The following is a 23,565-nucleotide window of genomic DNA, read 5'->3' as shown; positions in this document are numbered from 1 at the left end:
GTGTAACAATAGCGATGTGTAGTATACTCGGAAGAGCAAAAAGGCGATATTTAGGACCGCTCTGAACAATTTTTTTTACGTAAAAAGTTAAGTAAGTTTTAGGAACATGTTAAGGATTCCCTTGCAATGAGACACCATAACTGTCACCGGGTACTAGATTAAGGAATTGCCTGTTAATTCAGGAAAAATAAGGTGAAGTTAGTAAGTTAACCATGGATTCAATATCAGGAACATTTTTGAAAACCTGAAAAAGAAAAACTGAAAAATTGCTTAATCAACCTGGGCAGGATGACAACTTGTTCATCAAATTCTCCCCAAGATGATCCATGGGATAGTCCATGTGACTAAAATGCTACTGTCTGATTGGTTCTTTTGACGTAAGCTTGTATTTACACGCAAAATTTAAGCAAACTAAGTTTAGATAGCTGAACTGAAAAATTGACTGGCGGAACAATCTATGTCGAATATCGCGGGTTTTCTCTGGGCACTTTTAAATAAGTGATTCATAAGCACCTGCTCTGTTGTAAACAAATACTGAGGAAAGTGGTCTCAGCTAAGAAAGTCCCGAAAAAGAAGTATTTTTTAGCCCAAAGCGTTTGAAAACAACGGACTGAATATCAATCCAGTAACTTTTAGAGAGAATATTCTTTGTTATTTATTATTTACTTTCCCAACGCTGCTGCTCTATGAAAATCTTCGTCGACAAGGTATGTAAAATGAATTCTTTGACCACGATCGTCGCAAGTTAGGCTAATTACTTGTTGTTATTCTGTGTACCGTTTACAAGACATCGACTTCATCAACGAGAGGGAAATGTACGACCACTCTCGCAGGGGATCTCGTTAGGTTTTGTTTGCTTAAGGTCTGTTTAAGGCGTTGTGTTGTTTGCAAACATAGAAGCGAACCTCTGTCATTTGATTGAAACTGACTTCAGCTCCCTAATTTTCTGTTTAGGTCGTCAGCAATCGCATCAACGATTGGAGTTGCTTCGGTCTGCCACACTTTTGATCAGTCCGTGGCTGCATCAAACAAGTTTCGCGCGGGATCATGCCAGTTTCAAACAGTTCAGGAGAAACTTGCAATGGTTTTGTGTCCAACTGGTTTAATTGACGTTCAATAAGATTCTGTCTGACATGAGAATCTGACAAGCTCCAGAAAGGAATCCTTTTAATGGTTCAAGGTGCATTATCGTTGTAGCCTCGTTTGGTCGATCTATTCGCTGTTTATTTTCGGATTATTACGCTGAATGTAAGTTTGGAAGCACGGATCTATGAGTCAGAGGGAAGGAGGGGTGAATCGACAACGTAGTGTAGAAACAGGTCTTACTCAGGCAATTCGTCCGATGTTGATATGCGCCTCCGAGTCAAGCGTTTCCGTGAGAAACCAGCAGGTAAGATTAACGAATACATAATCCCACTTTTTCCGCGTTCTCCCGTTTCTTGGCCGTGAATAGCAAACTAAACTGCCCTTACACTGGTTAGAATCACCATTCCCTAGCTGTATGCTAACGTTGCATTTTGCTCTTGCTGTAACTATAATCCGCACTACATTGAAGCGATTTAAAGATTCTGGCTGATATAAAACCTATTTATCCGGACATAGAGACTCCCCTCGGCCCTTTCAATTTTTATTGTTTTGAATTCTACACTCTTGCGATATGCGATTTCATTTTTCCTTTTAAATTTAAAGACCAGATGCGTTTGTTTTGTCTTTACCGGGTGTACCATTATTTCTGCTGGTGAACTGTCATGCCCGCAGTGTAATACACATGGCTATTTACGGAAAGGCACTTTGTCATAATATTTCAGCCGTTATCGCTTCACTCCCACAAAATGCAGTGCGTATCGCACAGTTCATTATTTTGTAATTTTTAAATACACACCTTCTTTTGCAAGGACTATTTTTGTTCTTTAGTCCTCCTTTTGGGATTTAATCAGTATGTTCAAATTAATATTGGAATCAGCCAATGATAAATATGTAATGTTTTAGAATTCCGTCCATTAGTGTTAGGAAAGGTTTATTATTCTGTAGTCTTTGAAAAACTATTCTCATCTGAAAAGCTGAACAGGTGTTGTTTAGAATACAGTTGTTTGCAAATTTAAGGAAAGGGTCAAACTAACTTTTGGGGGCAAGAATTATTTTCCTTCTTTGTGTACTTTAAAGGGGAAAAGGGATTGGGCTGAATTATTGTATTGTTTAAATAGGGACAAAACAACAGTGTTTGAGTGTGGAAGGAAAGGTTCTTATGGTTCAATGCTGTATGATTTTTTCAAGGCTCAGAAATTTGGAACCCTAATTACATGTCTATGTGAAATACCATGGTAGTCTCATATTACAGGGTTATCCATATTCCCTGTGAAACATCAGCTTCACCTTTTGGTCTGATGAAACAAAAATACTATGCTTTTGTTGTTGTGAAATCCCCTCTTCAGTTAGAGTTTTATTGAATGTTTTCTCAGTTATTTGTTAAGGCAGCTTTAAAGTATGAACAATATGTCAGATATACAGATATGTAGGAGTTACAAGAATACTAATATCATTAATAAACAGTGATCCTCAAGATACTACATGGGAGTCAGTCACGTTGTTTTAACAGTATCACTGACGTGTCATGTGATGGACTGTCATGAGGAGAGCTATAAGAGAATTCATGTATACATGCTAAAACAAATTTCCAATGATCTACAAATTTTTTCATATGGTAAATGGAAAAATTTATTCTATTATGCAAGTGTTAGGTCTCTTAGCTGATATTCTCAAGTAAAACATTGTGAAGTGACTTGTCATGAGACATATATCTGCTAGCATACTTCTTTTTTTTTTTTTTAAGTCTCTTACCAAATCCTTGATTGTTCATTCTTTAGGGCTCCGATCAGCTTTCTGTCTCACAGACTTCCGAGTCAAGAATGGCAAAGATGAAAAAAAAAATCAGTTCACCCTTGCCAAAAAGGAAAAGTACAGGCAGTGGTAAGTCAGATTTTATAAATACAGTTTATCCCAATGAACAATATCAACCAAAGATATTTATCGAATGATTTTAATCTTGTTTCTTGACTAGAAGCAAGTATATTTAGCATCATCCTTGTCTGATCAGTGGCTTACTTGTTAGTAATTGTTACCCAGCAGAATCACATTAATAAATAGTACTGTAAATATGAAATGAAAAAGTAATATGAGATAAATTCAATCCAAATGTTTATAATATTTGAGAGGGGAAGCAAATCATATGATCTCTGTGATTAGGAAAGTGGTAGAAAAAATAAAGGAGTATCATTGCAAATAAATGTTAACAGATGAATATTGATCAAATAAATATATACATAAAATAAACCAAAAACACCATCAAAATTGTTATAGGGTAAACCCAAAAGTTGTACAACTATCCAAAAAAGTGCAACTTTCTAAAGACTGTATCTAGCACACATGATAATTTTATGTATGATGATGCTTGCATAGTGAAAATTTCATGAAGCGTACCAGAATCCCAGTTTCTTTAATGTCTCCTAAGCGGTACTTTGTATTTAAGGCAAATGAAGGTGAAGTAGAAATAATTTTTCTCAGCCCTTAACTCCATAAAATTCCTTCCCCTAGGTACTGTATGGTTGGGAATAAACATTGTTTTTGTTTGTGTTCCTTTTTTCTTTTTTTTCGTTCTCTTTGATTTCTGTTATCTCTTATATGTTCCTATACCAGAACATTTATAACTTGTAATTATCCTGTTTGGATGTTGTAATTTTTGTGGCTTGTAAACCCCTTTGGAGAATCAATTTATATCCAGGCCATTTATGAAGGGCTATGTTTGTAGTTGTAATGTTTGAAACATCAGCTTTAGAAACTCTTTATAGTGGCCAATTTATATTATCAACTCGTTTTAAAAAAACATTGCTATGGTTGTACTCTTGGATTCCTTTGTTGAAAACAATTTATAAACTGGCATATATATTGACAATTTTCTCTGTTTTCTATTTGTCATAACTGTACCAAATAAAAAATTTGAAAATGGTCTGAACAGAGAAATAATTTGTACTTACATAGGCAATTTACTTTGTCATTTTCTTAATTGTACATTTTAATGGCAGCTTATTTTTCATTGTAATTCTTACTATTTGATGTGTGTGTTTTTCCAGGTGCCAACAGGACCTTTGGAGTTTCTATTGATGAGTTGCTGAAGCGGTCTGAAGGATGTGAAATACCCCCGATCATCACAAGCATTGTAGAATACCTCAAAGAGCATGGTAATGTAGTTAATGTATGTTAGGGTTTTTTTAGGGGGGGCAGAGGGAGGAAATCATGATATCACTGTTTGCTACATACATACATGTATCTGAACTCAGTGACCTTGATTCTGTCACTTAGGTCTAAACCAGGAAGGAATTTTTCGAATAAGTGGTAATCATAAGGTGGTTGAGTCCCTCAAGGCAACATACGACAGAGGTAATGTTTAAATCCTGTTTTATCGTTATAGTGCTACCATTTAAGTTAGAGCGCATTTCAATTGAGCCTTAAAACCAAAACTAAAACAATCACAATAGCCAATTATAGCAAGAAAAATATCACGAGGGGCCAACAAGAAATTGCAATAAACACAAGAGGCTAGGTTATGATAGGTTTTAGCTGTGAAACTGATTGGTTGAAAAAGTGGGGCAAGTTTTCTGGACAATCACATGAGAAAGTAAGGCAAAGGCAAGGTAATCATGGATTATTTTCACTACCCAATTGAAAATTGCTCTTTATACTGGGAAAAAATAAATTAAACTGTCTTGAGGTGTCTGGTTTTCTAAAGTAGTGTCTGCAGAATGGAAAATAACCTTTGAATCTTGAAAAGATATGAATTCTATCAAGCCTCCATTTCGTGAGACAAAAGAGAAATGTGGCCAGACATGTTTTTGATGTTACTATTTATTGTTTTAATTTGGAAATTTTTTCGACAGGAAATCTCCCTGTGACTTATTATTTTTATCAAATTTGTCCATAATAATTATATTGTTTGATATCTGTCAATTTTTATTTTACATTGTCTTGTGACAGATAGTGATTTTTGCAACTCTGGTCTTGATGTGAAAAAGGGTAATTTCTTGTGTTTGTGTTCACTTCCATCTAGATGGTGAAGCCAACTTGGAACAAGTTGGAGATGTTATGGCTGTTGCTGGATTACTTAAACTTTTCTTGGTAAGAAGGGAGTAGTTGACTACATGTACTTGTGATTGATTCATAGATTTGTCAATTAATTATCTGACTTTCTGTTGGTTGATTTACTGTGAAGCAGAAAGTGGCAGTCATGTTTATAGGCACACGTCATAAAGTTCTTCCTTTTTGACTGAAATCTCTTTTCTGATGGCAGGGGGGCGGGGGGGGGGGCTTTTTTACAGAATGTGAAATTTTAAAGAATGATGAAATGTTCTTGCTTATACTACTTAACACCAATGCATGTTTAAATGGTTGTTTACATTTATTAGAGAGAACTACCTGAGCCACTTATTCCTCAAGATATGACAGCAGATTTCATCAAAGTTTATCAAGGTGTGAGGGGAATTATGTCCTAACAATGTGCATGTCACAGCTAATGTGATACATATAATGAAGAGAAAATACATGGGTTTACGCTGATTGGAATTTCTCTGTGAATGTTCAATTAGATATCTATCAAGAGAGATATTGAGTAGAAAACTCTTAGAGAAATTTCATATCTACACAAGCTTGTGTGTAATTCTCAATTTTGTTTATTATATAAAACTCAGAGGCCTGTACTGCATGAAAAAAGCCTTGGATTGAGAATGATTAATGCATTGTCATCATTCATCAACATGACAGAGTGGCATAAAAGACAAGTGATTATTGTAATTGCAGTTACAGCTTTTCTTAGGATTGGAAATCATTTTAAAGCACATCAGTTTATATAGAAATATTTTTTTCAAACAATATCCTTTAAACAATTTCCAGACTCCTAACTTATTAAGACATACATTACTTGTACTCTTTATTTATTGTATATGTTTCTTGGTACTTGTTTTAGCCCATAAAGATGATGGTGGGGGTCTATCTGATATGAAGGCATTGCTAGAGAAGCTTCCAGCATCAAATTACCACTTGCTCAAGTACCTTTGCACTTTTCTTGTAACAGTCTCTATGAGTGAAGGTAATTTAGTAGGTGAATTTTTCTATAGCTAACCATTTGAGCTGTTGTCCATCATTGCACTGTTTAATTACTCACGTGTTTTGTTGTCTTCCACAGAAAACAATAAAATGAGTTCAACAGCTTTAGCTATTGTGTTTGGACCAAACTTTTTCAGGTAACAGGTCAATGTGCTTTTTTTGTATAGTTGCTTATTAAAAAAAGGTTATTAATGATTGCCTGTACAAATTGGTAAGCTATCCAATCATCTTGAGGGACTATTTTATAGCTGGTATTATCAACACTTGACAGTTAAGTTTAAAGTTAAATGTACTGACCCCTAAGAGTGACTTGTATCTAATTTCTTCTTGCATTATCACCCTTGAATCGATCATTAAGGTTAATAAAGGGGAATGGTCACAAACTAAAGAAGCTCTTGAATGTTGAAAAAAATTCACCTTATCAGCACCTTAAGAAATGTGTAGAGAACAGAGGGGAGAATTTGCATACTGGTGTTAGGGTATAAAAGGTTAAAAGATATGATCATGGTTAATGAATCACAAATTGTATTGTTACAGATGTGGTGATGGATTAGAAGGTCTGCGAGAACAAGGACGCACTAATGCAATAGTTGGCAGGTTTATTGAAGAATTTGACACATTATTTGAGGTTGGTAATGCCTTTAGTCCATTCTTAACTCTTGCAAACAAGCTTTTATGGGGACTCTGATATGTAAATGAGTCACTCACTCACTCACTAAGTTGCGGACACTGCCTTAATTAGTTGTCTCAAACTTGCCTGAGCAGGAAACCATATTGGAGTTGTAACCATGCATAAAATGACAGAGAGGCCTCATTACAGTTTATACTAAGCAGGGTTGCTTTAAATGTCACTTTCCAAGTGAACAAAAGGTTATCAAGTTTGAGCACAAACCAAAATTTAATACTGTGAATCGCTTTGATTGTTTATGATCTGATATAAAATAAGAACTGAGGTCATTGTATTACAATGCAAATATTTATTGAGTAACTGTGAGGCAAAACCTGACATAGAAATGGAAAGTAGTCAAATTTGGCTTGTGCAAGCAAAGATTTGGATTGCAGCATCTAAATTTGATAAATTTTGCCAACAGAAATTTAATAAACACAAGATACTATTTTGTGCTGTTTTTGAAGATTTATCTGCATTTATTAATCTGCAAAGCTGGGTAGGCACCATATTTGTGGATCTCTCCATGATTTTGGAAGCTTGGCTGTTAAGATAACAGCAGCCTTGCATTGCTACAAAGAGCAGTAATTACTAGGGCACAACCATGTTTCATCTCTAGATTAAGTACTTTATGCACAAGTTGGCCATAGGTGTTCTTTGATTTACCAAAAAGAAGTTTAGATTGTTGTTGTTCACTCACTTTCATTTGTTATACTTTCTCATTATAATAAAGGCCTAAAATTTTCACCTTATAGGTGTCTCCCTATGCCACTACTGACATATTCAGAGTTCAAGAAACAAAGTGAGTTGTTGTGCTCTTTTTCACCCATTTACACCTCAAATAATCCTACTATAAAGAGATCAACATTTGAAGAAGCTTCTAAACACAGCTTTAGAAGTTTAAAAAATTGTTCTTACTCAACTGTAGTGTAGAATTATAGAGATTTATGACTCTACAGTCATGTGATTGTAGACATGGATAGATATTACAGTAAATTGGCATGTAGTGATGTCTTGCCTTAACTAAATAGCCATGTTAGCTAACATCTCTTGTCTTATTCTTAGGACAAATGACCATCCAACACTACGGGTACCTAACAAATCACTACAAAAGGTGTGTTGCCAGTATAGTCCATTCAGTATTGGCTAAGGTTTCCATGACAAGTTGCAGGGGACCATACAGTGTGTGTATGTACCCCCTGGGTGGACAAAGGTGTCTGGTTATCAAATTTTTTTGATAATGGGAATGTACTATGCTGTTGTAATGACTGGTCTCTTTTACAGATTGTTAATGAAAAGAATGAAAGCTCAGCCAGTGATGAGGACTCATTTCATCTCGTGGGAGAGAAAGAAAAGGCTGGAGAAGATGGCCCCACTTATGCCACAGTAAAGAAGCCAAAAAAGTCTCCACAGTCCTCCACTCAGTAAGTAACTACTCAAGGATTTCTCCTTCTTTTACTCATACTCTTGCCATACTCTTTTTGAGAATTTTCCCTTCATCCCAGCTTTCATTGGAATGAAGCAATTACCATAGATAATAAGTTTGGTATCTGGTAGTTAACCACTTAATATTTTTTTCAAATTTTTTGATAAGACTTTGGCTCCAAAAATCAAATTATGTTGCATATCACTAGTAAAATGGAGGGTTTGATGTCTTAAGGATACTAGGTTAATTCAGGAAACAGCCACTACTTGCTGTAGCAGTGACGTTTGTTGAGATTTTAGTTTTGAAAATTTCACATTGAATCAAACCATGTCCCCTCAGTTGATATTTTTCTTTCTTTTGGTCACTTTTATGCCTGATGATGTATTGATATTGGCCTCTCTTGTGATTGAAAGGGTTAGCCAGTCATTTACTACAAAGTGCAAATAACCAAGTGTTGTCTATAGGAGGGAGGATTGGAATAAAGATGTAGAAAATTTTGTAGGGTGTGGTTTACACGAGCTTTTGACCCATTAGGTTTCAAGGTTAACTATGGAGAAATTACATTTAGCTACTCATTCTGCCAGACAGTGGCCTGTGAGCTGTGTGCCTTCTTCCTTGGTCAAAATAATATTCATTGACAGTTTTGTGTTAAATTTTACATCTGATTATCCACAAAAACATTGACCATTTATGGTAACTGTTAATTTTGGCATAACCTCAGCCTTTGTTATGAATACAGCACTCCTCTACACATACCTCTTGTGACAATGGTTCATGAGGTTAACTTTCCCCTGAATCCAATTTTTCCTTTAGTTCAGCTAACAATGCGAATTTATCTCCTCCAACTTGTCTCATCTTGCCTTATCTTGTTTTAAATGGGTACAGATGCTGTTCACATCCTAAGAGCAGCTTGTGACATAATGCGTGCACTAGTTTTAGTGAAACACCATATGCATTCTGGCCACTTTTAGGGAACTGAAAAAATGCCACAGGTTGTACTCCTTGTAATGGAAATGATGTAAGGAAATGTAAACTGCATTGTCAGCAAAATTGCTGAAATACCCAAAATAATTTCAGAGTCATGACAATTGACTTGTTGTGTTCCTTAAGTGTACAGATGCATGTTAGTTCTTGAAAAATTTGAGTGAAACAATGATAAGGTATAGTTGGCAGCTAAAACATTCTTAAAGTGTTTTGGATAAGATAATAATGTTTTGGATGTTTCTCTTAAATATTTGTCTTGGCATTTCATGCAATTTATTAGGGAAAATTGTTTGTTTTTAAAACAACTCAGTGGTGCTATAATGGATTCAGAAGTTCACATAATGGCTAGGACAAATTCTTTTAGTTTAGTTTAGTTTTATCCTTTAATTTTGAATTGCAAACTGCACTTTGATACTGTGTGTTATTGTTTTAATGACTGGAACATGGATGGCATTCTACACTTACTTGGAAGTGATGTGTGTGTGATGTTATCTCTTTCAAGGGTCACAATATTAATTACTATAAAGATTTGCATGTCTTCCTATGCAAATTAACATCTGAGAAATATTGGTTGAGTTCATGGCTGTGGAACAAGTATTTTGTTTTTCACTCTCTAAGATCTCACTTGTAAATTAACATGACTAAGCTTTTCCTGGAGTATTAGATAAAGAAGATTGCAAGGTTTCACTTTTTCACAAGATAGGCTTCATTTCTGTCACTATACAGTTTTTTTTATATGTGAAATTTATTCAAAAGTCATTGCCACAGACATGTATTGAGATGCAAAGGGATTGACACAATTATGTTTGATGCAAGGTATGGCACTTCTCTAACCAAGATAATTTCAATCAGTAGATATATCTCTTGCATTTCCCTACCATTCCTTTCAATTATGTCATTATACAGGGTTATGATTCTTGTTATTTCCAATGTAGCTGGGGAAAAATTATAGTGGGGATTGTGCAAATGGTTGACATTGTTTTAGCACTACCACTTTTCTGCTTTGCTAAGCTTTTTGAGCTTGACCATGTCAAACTTACATTTTTTAATTTTCCCATGAAAAGCTCATCTTTGGTTGTGTTGTCAGGCTATGAAGTAGCCATTATTTTAGGATCTGAAGTCTTTTTCAAACAAAAATTTTTAAAATATCACATCAGAAAAAACTGGAAAGCATTTTCCTGTGTGCCTTGAATATGCATTATGCTTGATTGATATAGAAATCATACAGAATGGCAATTTACTTGGGCAGATGTTCTGTATATGCACATTTTGTGGGCAGTTTACAGCAGCCACATTGTCTGAGGGTTTCATAATTAAATTATTACTTTGAAATTCTCAAGGAAGATGTGTGTCATTTCGATAAGTGTTATGTCAAATATTAGAAATCTGAAATTCAACTTATGTAGCAGGGTTCTCACGAAAGCTCAATGTTTTCTTTTTTCGTTATGGCTGTGATGTAGATGAAATAGACTTGTGTTATTTGACAATTTGACAATCCTTTCCTGCCCTGAATAATTAAAACAGTATGTTATTAAGGATGGAAATACACTCAGTGCAGGTGCTATAGTAGGCAATTATTGATTTATTTGTGTGCGTTTGGTGAATTTTATAATTTTGGGATGAACATTTGTCCAGCCTTCATAATTTACAATTGATTTTCTTTTAGTATAACACCGCACTCAGAAGACCTGGATATGTATGTGAGGTCTGTTTCACCATCATGGAATAGTCAACAAAGGTAAATTTGACAACAAATACACTATCTGAGGGTAAAGTTATCTGTCATGTATGCCATGAATGTCTGCATGTATGGATCAAATGCTTAATTCCAGACTTTTGTTCTGAGGGAAAGTAAAATGATGATTTATGGTTTTACTTCTACATTTAAGTGCATAATCCCTTAATTTTTTTTTCCTATGTTCTTTGTAACTGTCTTTTGGTGCAACACTTCAGATTAAACTCATATGACTCACTTGAAACTGGGACACAATGCTGCATTTATTCAGACATTCATGATCTTGCTTGTATTGGCATAGCAGTTTGAAAATAGAAAATTGCATCACCCCTTATATAATTTGCAACTATACATCAGGATCAGGTTAAATACTATCTCATAAGTGTATACTTATTCTTAGATGTTTTCTCAGTTGTTTTTATATAAAGACACTACTGTGTATCATTTTGAGTTCTTTTGAACATGATAATTTTTTGCAAACATATGATATGTGAAAGTGGACTGTTGGTAAATTTTTCATTGTCATGTCCCTACCTCTATTTTTCTTTCTTTTTTTTTTTTTTTTTTTCTTCCCATCAACAGTGGCCACAGAGAAAATGTTTGCCAACAATGCAAACAATTTTGCTCTTTTGCATCATGGAAAATAGCTTTTACTTCAAGACCTTTTACGGCCCTTTTCATGATTGTAGACGCATCTTTTATAGGAGTGATTTAACAAAAAACAGAGAATAGCTGAGTGAGTGAATGTCATGACTCACAAGGGTTGAAAAGGGTTTTGAAATTGGTTAAGGTCCTTGAAAGTATCTGATTTCTTTCTCTATTGAAATTTGAAAGTAGTTCATTAATAATTGAAAAACAATCACTTTGTGCAGTTTCCTTACTGTGGTTTGACAAGTGATAGAGTGGGAGCAGGGTTGGTGCAGTGGTGAGAGCACTCAGCCCCTAGTGATGTGACTTGGTTTTGATTCCAGGACCTGGTTTCACTTTAGTGTGTTGGTTCTCATCCTTGCTCCAAGGGTTTTCTCCAGACCCTCAGGTTTAACCTTCCTCTGCGAAAACCAACATTCTAAATTCCAAGTCAACCAGGAAAAAGTGGACAGGAAGGGCCACCTCCTGGGTCGTCCACTGCTAAATTATCATTATTATTATTACTATTATTATTATAATTATTGTTATTACTATTATTATTATTATTATTGTTATCATTATTATTATTATTATTGTTGTTGTTGTTATTATTATTGATAAGAATCATACAGTATTTAAGTTGTCGCAATTAACTTCTGAAACCTCTTTCATTTCATCAAAAATTAGGAAAAAAAATCAAATGTGAAAAAAATGCAAACAAGTACCAGTATTTACATAAATTGTAGTGAGGAAGTAAAACAGAACTAATCTAATAAGTTTATCAGTAAACTGTTAACTAATTAAGCTGTTGCCAAAATGATCTTTTTTCTTGTGATTTTATCCCATTTTCCTTATTTAATTCTCATTCCTTGTTTTAAATATCAAAGGGAAGAAGTCCTGATTCAGAGGTTTCATGTAATCTGGCTTGTGTAAACTTGGTGCAGTGGTCCATAGATTGCCTACATCAGAAAAGCATGATGAATTGAATTTTGCCCTTAGAAATAGTTGGTTATGCACCTCTAAAAATGTTTGTAACTCCTTACCTTTCCAGTGATTCAGGCCCCATACCAGAATCTACCAAGCCCCCTGCTGGCAAGGAGTAAGTATTGGTTGCACTAGATACAGATTACAGTTGATTGTATTTAGGGTATCACAGAATTTTGTTACGAACTGGGAAGTACGTACACCTTTTATTTACTTTTTGAGGGCTAAGCAATTAAAGCTCGGGTCCTTATGATAAACTGCTAATGAGCATTTTAATTGCAAGACCTACTCTCTGATGTACATGTACATCTCTAATCACAGGCCAAGTCAGAGTTGAACAAGAGACTTCATCAGAATACCTGTCAGCTTTTATATATTAACTATATGGTTTTACACTATACTCTGACATAGCTTATAAGCATGGACACAACATGAAGCATTGAATTATGTTTATTTTTGTATTTTAGAATTGTACAAAAAACAATTAATGACACCATCAAAGAACACTTGTTTGGGCCTGACCTGACGTCTACAGATGAAAACAGCCCACACTCGCCAGAGTCAGGAGATGAAGGTATGTTAACAATGAAAATGATAAATTGTTTTGCATCATCACGGCTAAAGGGTGAAATGACCTATGCTGTGTACAATCACAAGGAACACTTCTTCATGCTGCTTCTGTTGTGTAGCTCTGAAATGTAATCTTCTCTTCCATGTGCTGTAGATTTCCTTTTAACTATGTTTGAAGAGTGTGGTGTTATTTTGGGATAAAACCCTCCAGTTGATGTGTTAGTCTATTTTTGTCACCTACTTGGTGGATAATGTTGTGATATAATGAAGAAAAGTTACTTGTTCATCACTCCTACAGGTTTTAACCCTTTGACCTCCTATAATGACCAGCATCTAATTTCTCCTCACAATATCCCCCCTGAATCAAACATTAAGATCACGAGAATAAAGCAAATGATCACCAACGAAAGAAATTCGTGATTTTAAAACAAATTCCCCTTTTTGCACCCAAGGAAATGTATGGAGAACAGTTTGGAGAATATGCATACTGATGCTTAGGTGTAAAGGGTGATAGAATGAAATATTTGGAGCTAAAGCTAGTCTTGGTTTCCATAGGATAAGGCCATTAGGCGTTTTGTTACCCACATTCCCCTCCCCCTTAGGAGGGATTTTTTCCATTACAGTGGATTGACCAGTTAAAGCTCAAGTATCCTCACGATTCTCTCGAGCAGTTTGTCGGTTTCCTTTTAAACTGTTGAGTGGAGTGGTTACTGCTGGGCTGGAGTATTTTCTCTAAGAACACAACAGAATGACCTCAGTTTGGGCTCTCGCACCACACTCACTAGCGAAACCCTTCGTTTTGAAAATTAAGACTGTATTAATCTTTAGAACCAAACATTATCCCAAATGCTTCTGAGGGTTTCTGCTGTGTGCTTATCTTAGTAACAGGTCCACCTCTTCCAAGTCGTAATTACACGGATGAGGAAGCTAGCAAACCAAGGAGGAGAAGGAGAAGAAATGTCAAGAGTCAGCTAGAGACATCAGGTGGGTGAATGTAGCAGTAAATGATGTGAACAAGTGGTTGAGACTCACTGAGGATGAGTGAGAGCATATGAATTACTCTGCTTAGGTAGCCTTATACTTTGCATAATGTAACATGGCAGTAACAACTGTTGGCTCTAAGGTAAAGCCATTGTACTTCCTGTGACATGTTTATCTGCCGTTAGTTGTGTTGGTTTCGCTGTTGCTGTCGTTGTTATTGTTACTGCGCCCGCGAAATTGGCTAACTACAGCGCTCGAAGTATCTAGCAGTAGTAGTGGTATTATTTATGTCACCACTGTCTTTTCTCAAAAATGTGTAAACTCAAATAGTTTACTTTTTTCTTCGTTTGCAGATTCAAGCGGCATTGTTGAAAACAGTAACCCGCTAAAGAAGGTTACAAAGGAAGCTGTGGACTTGCTCACTAAAGATGAAGAAGACCAGGTTAAGAAGGGAAGTGTGGTGAAACCTGTGAAGAAGAGACCCAAATCTGAAGGATTTGAATTGTTCGAAAAGAAGGGAATAGTTATTGGTGTGGTAAGTGGCTTTTTTATCTCGTTGTTTTTGTTAGGAACATGTCAAGCAAGTCATGGAGAGATTTGCGATAAGATGAAGAAACAAAGTTGAAGGAACTGGTCGGATGCTGTCCAGACCCATTTATAAACCATGATTTAGAGAATAATCTGAATTATCTGAAGTAGAGGAAAAGAAACTTTATTGTGGTTTTCACAACCTCCAAACGAACCAAAAAACAAATTCAAGCTCAGTGGAACGTTGAGTTTGTTCCAAAGTTTCAAAATCTGTCATTGGGGATTGACAAACAATTGGAACACTTCATTACACTTACTGAATTTCTAAGACATACGGACAAGCACTCAAAGCTGCATGGCTGACATTATTCAGTATCAGAATTGGGTGGTACACCCTTTCGCTGCGCCCACTCTTTGAGAGCGACAACTTTGCTTCTGGTTTTTAAGCGTTCTATTTCCTCTTATTTCAAAGGACGAGAACAGCAATTACATATTCAGCTCTACATTTCCTCGGAAAAACGATGGTCAAAAAGTGAGTGGAGATTCTGTTACCCAGCATCATAAGCGCTTTTGCACAAGAGGTTTCCAATTTTAGTTATAAACCTCAGTTAAGGTTGCTGGCCTGTTAGAAAATTTGAATCTTCAGTTCTATCCCTCTGCAGCTGTTTTTTTGGTCACGTGACGCAACACGTTCTCTATCCTGCCAACGTTGCGTCACTATACCAAACAACGGCTGCAAAGAAGACTGTACCCATTTATCAACAACTAATGCTGCAATGGCAAATTTTTCTGAACAAAATTAACTTTGACTAGGTGGTTTTTGGTGATAAAGACAGGAAATTGTTCATTAGAAGGTTCCTTAGTCCTAAGGCGGACAAACGAATTTTGAACCCCATTGTTGAGGTAAAGCTTTCCAAGACAAATTATGCTTGAGTGGTTAATATAGAAAGGACGCTGATCAAGGCAAATTTTCGCTTGGGGATATGGCGGATGAGTTTTCCTTGATTTCATAGCGTAAACACGGCTAAACTTATCTATATCTCAGTTGTGGTACTCTTTTTAAATAGGCAGTTAGTTTATCATAAGTTACTACACCCAGAATACAACATCACCACAACTTGTTCCTCGTCACGTTTACCAATTAGCTTTCGCCCAGTCATGCCTCTAAAAAGGGAAACAAAGAGCGTTGAATGGGAGAAACATTGTGACTTGCTCGCAAACGCAACTGAACCCAGTGGCCAGTGGCGTTTGTGTGCAAGACACAAAAAGGAACACAATATTTGTCGAATTCCGGCCTCAGGTACCGCTTTCTGCCAGGCTTGTAAAACGTACTCAAAACCCTTTGTTACAAGTTCTTTTATCTGCTTGTTTGCTGCAGAATGACGAGGATATTTATCAAGAAATATTAGGAACAGGTAAAAGTGATCCTCTGTTCAGCGTGAGCAGGACCTCTGAGATTTTGGAATCTTTGACGCGTAATAGGGCAGCTCCTCCTAAAAATAGACGAAGGCCAAGCCTGAAGAAACGACACGAAACTAGTGAGATTTTCTCAAACGAAGATGATGAATACTCGGACAAGGTGTGATTGGTGAATGCCAATATTTATCCCTAGTACTTATGAAGTAATTTTGAAAGTGTGCGCTCCATAGGCTATCAAACCTACCATTAAGTTAGTCCGCTTCTTGCCCTTTACAAGACCTGTAGGTTTGTAAGTGAACTTTTGTACTTCTTGATACTGTGGAGCTAACATTTACCTGTAAATTCATTACCTTATGTCTAATTTTTTAAGTATCCTTCACTAGTTGTGCCACAGTAAGGTTGAGTACGAAAACTTTGAACGCGCAAAATTCGATTGCCATATTTTAAGTATCGCAAACGCCCTGATTGGTTACACCGGCATAATAGCTTTGTTATAAAAGCAATTAGTGAACACTGTCACACGTTCTGTTGGTTTATCGGCGTAAAAAACTCACTTGGGATGTTGAGGAAACACTGAAAATGCTGGTAAATAACTCACCTCCGGCTCGTGTTTTGTAAACTTTTCTTACGTTCTCTCTCCATCCCTCGTAGATTTTTACGCCAGTAAACGGATAGAAAGGGCGGTTATTGCTTAAACGATTGACGCGAGTTATAAATTAAATTTTAAGAGCCAAACAGTCCAGATTAGGTGAAAAGGGAACAAGGATGATCAATGATCAAGCGTGAGACAATTAGCGTGCATTGAAATTGAATTCAAAATACTATTTCGATGAGATAGTAAAACAAAAAAGAAGTTATTATGGAGCGAAAGGGAACGGAAATGATTTGGCACGGAAAAAAATTGAGATGGATTGCGAATAACAAAGTTTTTTTTCAAGATGGACAATAAGGACCTCGCGTTGTCATGATTGTGTTGCCTGGTAAACTTCCAATGGTTTTCCCATAGGATGATCAACAGAGACAAAACAAGTCAAAGGTACATCCTTTAGTTGATGAAGCAAAGAATAAAAATGTAGTGTCGACAACACCACCTATATCACCTAGAACCTCCAGATCATCAAGGATTCAGCTGCACTCAGCTTCATCCAGGCAAGAGGTGAGTGGTGATGGTGTTCTTCTACTTAATGAAAATGAAATGAAACTTTCGGTGGTAGCGCATAGAAATCAAGAGCGCACTATACTATTGTTTGGTAGAAATCTGTTAGTCGTTACAAACTTAACATCACGACAGGCTATTGTTTTTATTGAATAATGAGACAAACAAGTCACGCCGCATGCAATTGGGCTACTCACCCTAATCGCTAACTGTTACGGAATTGATAGTGAGTAGTTCAGCCAATCAGATTGCACCATCTGTGATATTACGCTATCTGCGTTATTATAATTTACAGGCTGGATAATTTATTAGAGCTTGGTTCCTTAGAGGTTTTTCATTATTTCAATTCAATTAAGTGGAGTGTTTGCACAAGGCTCTATTCAGGCGGAATGACCACTACTGGCCAACCCATAGCCTTTAAGCTTTCGGCCCGGTGAGGCTTGAAAAGAAACTGAGCAAAATTTTTTGTCTACTTCGTTCCTGGTTACTCTGTTGGAGCTATATTGTATTTTTCTTCTAGCAGGGCGAAGTGGATGAAGTAGATTCGTCATCGTTCAGACCCAGGAAGGAACTTCTTACCAAGCAGTACAAGAAAAAGCATCACGGAGCACCCATTGTCCCTCCATTAGAGCTCTACAAGCTTCAGCAGCATGATGACGGCATACAGCTGTCTCCCAGGGAAAGATACGATGGGCTCGGCACAGATGAAGCATTATTGTCCCCTAGATCTAGGCCCCTTACCATTGATACCCGCACCATTCCTCACGAGTGTCCTCCATCACCGCCCCATGAGCAGATAGAGCATTCCTGGTTTGAACGAAGGTAACGGACTTGTGCCATGTGAAAAGTGTTGTTGAAAGGGGGCTAAACTACGGGGGATTTGAGATGAAATAACTGCCGGAAGTTGAGAATTGTTTCCTCCGGCGCTCTTTACCGATCTTTTGTTTGCGCCATTTACTGTTTTATAGTTGCTGGAAGGAGACTAATGGTTACGTAAGCTCCAGTAATGTTGGGAAATGTGATATAGACTGATGTGTAGGCGCTGGGTTTCAAGCTGGTATTCTACTATTGAAGTGAATCGCCCCCGGGAGTACACATGGGACCAGCGTAATTATTGTTAGAGAAAACTCAAGGAAATGTGAGGGTGAGCTGCGGTGGACTGGCACGATTTTTAACAATACTATTCGTCCCATAATGCTCCAGACATTGGGTTTAGCCGCAAAAAATTCGATTGGCGTAACGTATTAGGAATTCGTATTGTTCTTTTCGTCATATTTTATCAATGTTTTATCAATATTCTGTTCCTTTTTTCTGCGTAATTTTCTTTTGTTGACATCACGTGTATAAGTTCTTCACCGTGGATTTTTTTCATTCGGATCTATCGTTTGACTGTTTGAATAATCTTTTTCGTCTTCAATTTGCCATTTGTCCCGAATTTCGTGTAACGATTTTAAGTGTCTTTTGCTGTTCTTTTTTACAGTTTTCACGTTTGTGTATTTCTTTACGTATAGTTGTTATAACTTTTTAGTTGTAGTTATTTATAGCACCTGCTTCGATTCTTCACTTCGTTTCGTTTTGTATCTTGAAAGCAACGTAAAGAGCGCGTGATTTTTGGACATGTAACTAGTATTTTTGGCTATCACATCGAGATTAGCTTCAGCAATGTCTAACACTTGGCTTTTAAGACTTTCCCTTGATATTTTTGAGTTTTAAACTATTAAGTTGTTTGAGATTTAAATTACTGCAAGAGAAAGCTTTTGAAGATTTCCTATCCAGGCTACAGAACCTGGCCAACACTTTGTAAAGGACCACCAAGTGTATATTTTCCTACTTTCTCTTTCCTTCATATCTTTTTAGAGTGGATACATCTCCAAAGGGTGAATTAACCGTCAAACAACTCACTAAAACAATCGGTCAGCTCAAGAAGAAAATACGCGACTTCGAAGACGCATTCGAGGACGAAAACGGGCGAAGACCTTCACAAAGCGAAAAAGCGCCCATAAAGAAGTACGTGGCAGAACTTGGCCGTGCAAGAAAACAGCTGAAAGAGCTGAAAGAACGCGCTAAAGGAGAAGCAGAACGCTTAAACGAAACTGTGCCTCCGATGAGCGGACAAGGATTGAAAAGCAGTAATAGCGAACCTTTACTTACCACCACGCCCGCAAGTATCGAACACTCCCTGGAAAGTTTGCTGAAAAAATTACAAGAGAAGAGGAAGGATACCGGCAGACCGGAGGAGGTAGAACAAATGAGTCGAGACCAGCTTCAAGATGAGAAGCTGGCAGTACAAAAGGCGCTACTTCAACATGAAAGCGTGTTCGGTCGGCCTAATAGTAAAAATGACAAGGATGTGATGAGGCCTTTGTATGACAGGTTAGTGCTAAAGTTTTGACGAGAGATATGAGCAAAAGGTTAGGTGTGGTGGTTGAGACTCTTTTTTTTTTATTTTGTACTTTGTTGAGACGTTGACCTGAATTTTTCCTAGATACCGCACAATCAAGCGGAAACTTTCCACACCCGCCACGGAACCGCCCGTGAAAGTCCAAGGTAACCGGCCGCGCACTAGTTCAATCGATAGAATGGTATCTGATCTGGCTCCAATTCATGAAGATGCTCTATTGCACTCACCCAGTGGAGGCTCTTCTGCTAGAAACCTTACTCAGTCTCTGCCCATCACTGGTAGCAAGGTAGGCTGGAATTCTTCAACTTTTTTAATTCAGAATTAACCATCTCACTTGCTGTGTTTAGACACGCGTTTTTAACGTGACTGATCCTAGCAGTTTGCAAGAACCTTGTCACATGTATATGGATTTGTTCACCAATGGAATCTTTGTAGTTGAATTGGTAGGGCAACAGGTCGCGCAATGGAAGGTTTAAAGTTTGATTCCACGTGATGGACCCAGATTTTTTTTCGTGCCATTTTTTTTTCAAAGGAAGAAGAGAAGAGATTTTTTGTCAGCACTCCTCTGTGCCAGTCTTTTCTTGGATACACAATTTTTTTCTTTTTTAAGATGAGAATTTAGTTGCTGAAAAAGTGACTGACGCAGAAGGTGGACTGCTTTTTGCTTCAACAAATAAATCTCTTTTCTTTCTCTCTTTTGCCGGGTCATACAGTCACTCCTTGTTTCAGTCTAGTATTACGTGGTTTTTAAGAGCAAGGTCCGTACAAGCTGCACACCATGTCAACACTGAATTTGCTTGTCAAATTCGCTCTGCTAAAAACGGCATTTTTATCAAGAAATAACGGAACTTGAGTAAAAAACTATGAAACTATGTGAATGTTATGGTAAGGTTAAATTATGGTTTTTCTAACATAAAACAATAAGTATGACGGAGAGCAAAGTAATATTATGTCATAGGTAAAATATACCACAGCTTATGCAGCATTAAATCTGCTTATTGTTTTATTTGATTTCTTTCGGCTCTTGATTAGTCTTATTCTATCTTGGGAGTTAGTGCGGTGGGCTCTGAATCGAGAGGTCTAGGTTGAAGACCTGGCCGGGTGATGTGATGTGTTCTTAAGCAAAACACTTCGCTTTCACTGTGCTTCTCCCCTCTCTCCCCTCCCTCCCCTCCCAGGAGTGTGCATCGACACCAGCCAATTGTCAGGGACGCCCGGCCTGATAAAATGCTGGGGTAACCTCATCCTACGGAAACCGGGATAAGCTCAGGCTGAAGGGCTCACTTGGTTTGGGCACAGACTATCTGTAAAAACCGGAATCAATGTGAAGGCGCCTTTCACTGTTAATATTTACCTTAATGACAATAATAATATTTGGTATATACCACAAAGGTGAATGAAAAGCAAGTGCTATTCACCTTCGAGCAGCCGATGAGACAAAATGGCGCTTCAAGAGTTCAATTCGACCATTTTTCGGTATATTGAAAGAATTAAACCAATTTTTTGTATCTGTTTGGTATATACTAAAACAGTTATTCACCTCAGTGTCGTTCAGAGTGGTGGACATTTTCCACTGTTTACCACCACTTCGGTGAACAATTGTTAATTATTAATTTATATTGCGCAGTTATCAATTTACCATTTTCAGTTGCGCTTTCAGCTGAAGATGTGGAACAGTAATTTACGTAAGACCGCGCTTTGTTTACAGGAGTCACCCCGGAGGCGTAGTACAGGTAACATGCCCTACACAGACACATTAGATGGTGATGATGACTCTTTTGGTGACACAATCCAGGACACACTGACACTCCGTGACTCCGCTCAGTTCAGGGACGAGCTCAGGGAGGATGCTAAATTCCACGAAATGAGCCGGTAAGCTTGATTATTCTCAGAAGCACAAGTGTCCACATTGGTCATACAGCAATCTTCTAACTCCCAAAATCTTATTTGTGATTCTCGCCTCTAGCTGTTTCACATTTCCCTGTAGATCACTTGTGAGAATTTGTTTTTATATCAGAATGAAGTACTGGATGAATGTATCAAGTCTCATGGCCCATTAGCTGATTCGTCAAGCAGTTTTTGGATGCCGTCTGTTCTGTGTGTTTTCCAGACCGCTCCTATTGTTTTGGAATTCCTATTGATAACTTATCACTGGATTTTTATTGTTTCACCTTTCAGAGATGAGTTAAGTGAGCAGCTAGAACTGAAAAAAAAAGAGAAAAAGAAAATGAGAAAGAAACTCAAGACATTTGAGGATGAGTTCTTCGAGGAAACTGGACGGTAATAGACATACTAGCTGACTTTCTTCCAAAAAAAGTTTCTTTAACATTAATTAGTCAACGTAGACTTTCGTTTTCTCGTTAAAAAATCACGTACGAATTTATTTCAGTATGTTGAAGGCGCAAAGATTCAGTTGAGGACAAAAAATTGAAGAAATGAAAAGTCACCTTAGACAAACACCGCAAGAATACCCGACACGAATGTTTTCTGAGCTACAATTGTTGATGCACAAAATGCCTTCATCAGTGTGACGTTTCATCGGCAAAAAGAGTATTTTATAAAGCCTCGTCTCGGTTTGCGCTTTTTGAAAAATCTAGTTGGTTGTCAACACATAGCGAAGTGTAACTTCAAGGATTCTAATTTGTTTTTAATGTTTTGATACTTATTTTTAACTTTGCCTTCCAGGCGAGTGCAGCGAGACGACAGAGGTGAAATGCAGAATGATTACCACGAGTATAAGGTAAGATCTGCACAGTTCTGTCTTCACTTTGTTCCAAAAAACACCACCGCGTTCTTACTTGAAAAATGAGACAAGAAATTCACGTGCGACTTTATTCGATTTAGAACGAACCTCGATTGATTTGCTAAGCATTTCGAACACCTGATCATCAGAATTGCTAACACGTGACCATAAAACCACTTAAAGAAAAAGAGGTTTTTTTTTTTTCCTTTACGACATTTCCCAAGGCAGAATTTTCTGTCATATGATGGTGATATTCCGTTGGGTACGTTTTCAACAACTTAATTGTCGTTATGCCTTATTTCCTCTGTGAGTGAAGAATGTCTTATGTCGTCATGTGCATGACAGTGGGGTGTCTTTGTTTCAAGTAACGTAACCTAGGCCTGACGTAAGGAGTAACGGTTCTATTTTCGTTTTCAAAAGTTTTCGCGATTATTTCTTCACCCGTAGTCTTACGGAGTGAAAGTAATCACTGTGATATAATTTTGAAATCTTTTTTCCCTTACAGCACATAAAGCATCAGTTGAAGCTTATAGAGGCTTTGTTGACAAAGCGCCAAGTAACTAATACGATGTAAACTTTCGAGATTTTTTCTTGTGTATATTATTTCGATTATTTGTTAATAGAAACGACTTTATGATATGTTGAATTTTGTAAAGAGTTTTAAAAGAAATTAAAAAGTTATTTTTTGTCAAACGAAAATCGACTTGATATTACTGACACGGAAGAAACCCACTCACTTTGCGCCAAAAAAAAAAAAAAAAAAAGCCTTTAGTATTTTTGGTTCTATAAACTGAGTTGATAATGGTACATAAGCTCTCTGCTCTGACGAAGGGCTAACGCTTGAAACGTCTGATATAGAAACTCTTTACGGTGCCATTTAAATTCCCATTTTAGTTATTATCGTCAATACCCACCACCGACGCAGCACCAGAGTTTCTTAAGAGACCACTCTCTGTTCATTTGAATACTAAACCAGTCTCGGTTTCGTTCAAAATGACTTCTTGGTTACCATTTGAGTCCCAGGATGTTTCACTCGTCGGGTCCCGCTCGGAGCATTTTCCGAAACAATGCGATTTCTTACGTCGCATATGAAAGCTGTTGGCCAGAATCCCTACAACTGTAATAAAATCATATCTATCGAACATAATAAACGCATATCGATTTCAATCATAATTGAGGTAACAACTAAGG

The 23,565-nt window shown here is 37.1% G+C and overlaps 1 protein-coding gene across 4 annotated transcripts; it reads left to right on the top strand.

The window, feature by feature from the left end:
* Positions 1–373: 373 nt before the first annotated feature.
* On the top strand, positions 374–23,073 carry LOC113684299 (protein FAM13A). Of its 4 annotated transcripts, none has more exons than XM_089199378.1 (28): positions 374–707; positions 955–1,390; positions 2,865–2,967; positions 4,128–4,235; positions 4,357–4,434; positions 5,102–5,169; positions 5,457–5,520; positions 6,014–6,136; positions 6,233–6,290; positions 6,691–6,781; positions 7,576–7,622; positions 7,886–7,934; positions 8,105–8,244; positions 10,897–10,968; positions 12,644–12,691; positions 13,044–13,150; positions 14,029–14,130; positions 14,481–14,662; positions 15,128–15,187; positions 16,034–16,234; positions 17,081–17,230; positions 17,751–18,052; positions 19,088–19,603; positions 19,716–19,917; positions 21,340–21,503; positions 21,810–21,911; positions 22,317–22,371; positions 22,880–23,073. In XM_089199378.1, the coding sequence occupies exons 2-28, from the start codon at positions 1,271–1,273 to the stop codon at positions 22,946–22,948; spliced, it is 3,381 nt and encodes a 1,126-aa protein (XP_089055504.1). In that variant the 5' UTR covers positions 374–707; positions 955–1,270; the 3' UTR covers positions 22,949–23,073. The 4 variants fall into 4 exon arrangements, with proteins under 4 accessions (XP_089055504.1, XP_027057443.2, XP_089055505.1 ...); XM_027201642.2 differs by having other exon boundaries at positions 375–707; positions 17,754–18,052; XM_089199379.1 differs by lacking the exon at positions 15,128–15,187 and having other exon boundaries at positions 375–707; positions 17,754–18,052.
* The last annotated feature ends 492 nt before the right edge of the window (positions 23,074–23,565 follow it).

The sequence above is a fragment of the Pocillopora damicornis genome, chromosome 3 (genome assembly GCF_964200805.1).
Source record: "Pocillopora damicornis chromosome 3, jaPocDami1.2, whole genome shotgun sequence".
In the NCBI taxonomy this organism is placed as follows: domain Eukaryota; kingdom Metazoa; phylum Cnidaria; class Anthozoa; order Scleractinia; family Pocilloporidae; genus Pocillopora; species Pocillopora damicornis.
The sequence above is the reverse complement of the archived record's forward strand: the minus strand, read 5'-3'. Positions and strand labels throughout refer to the sequence as shown.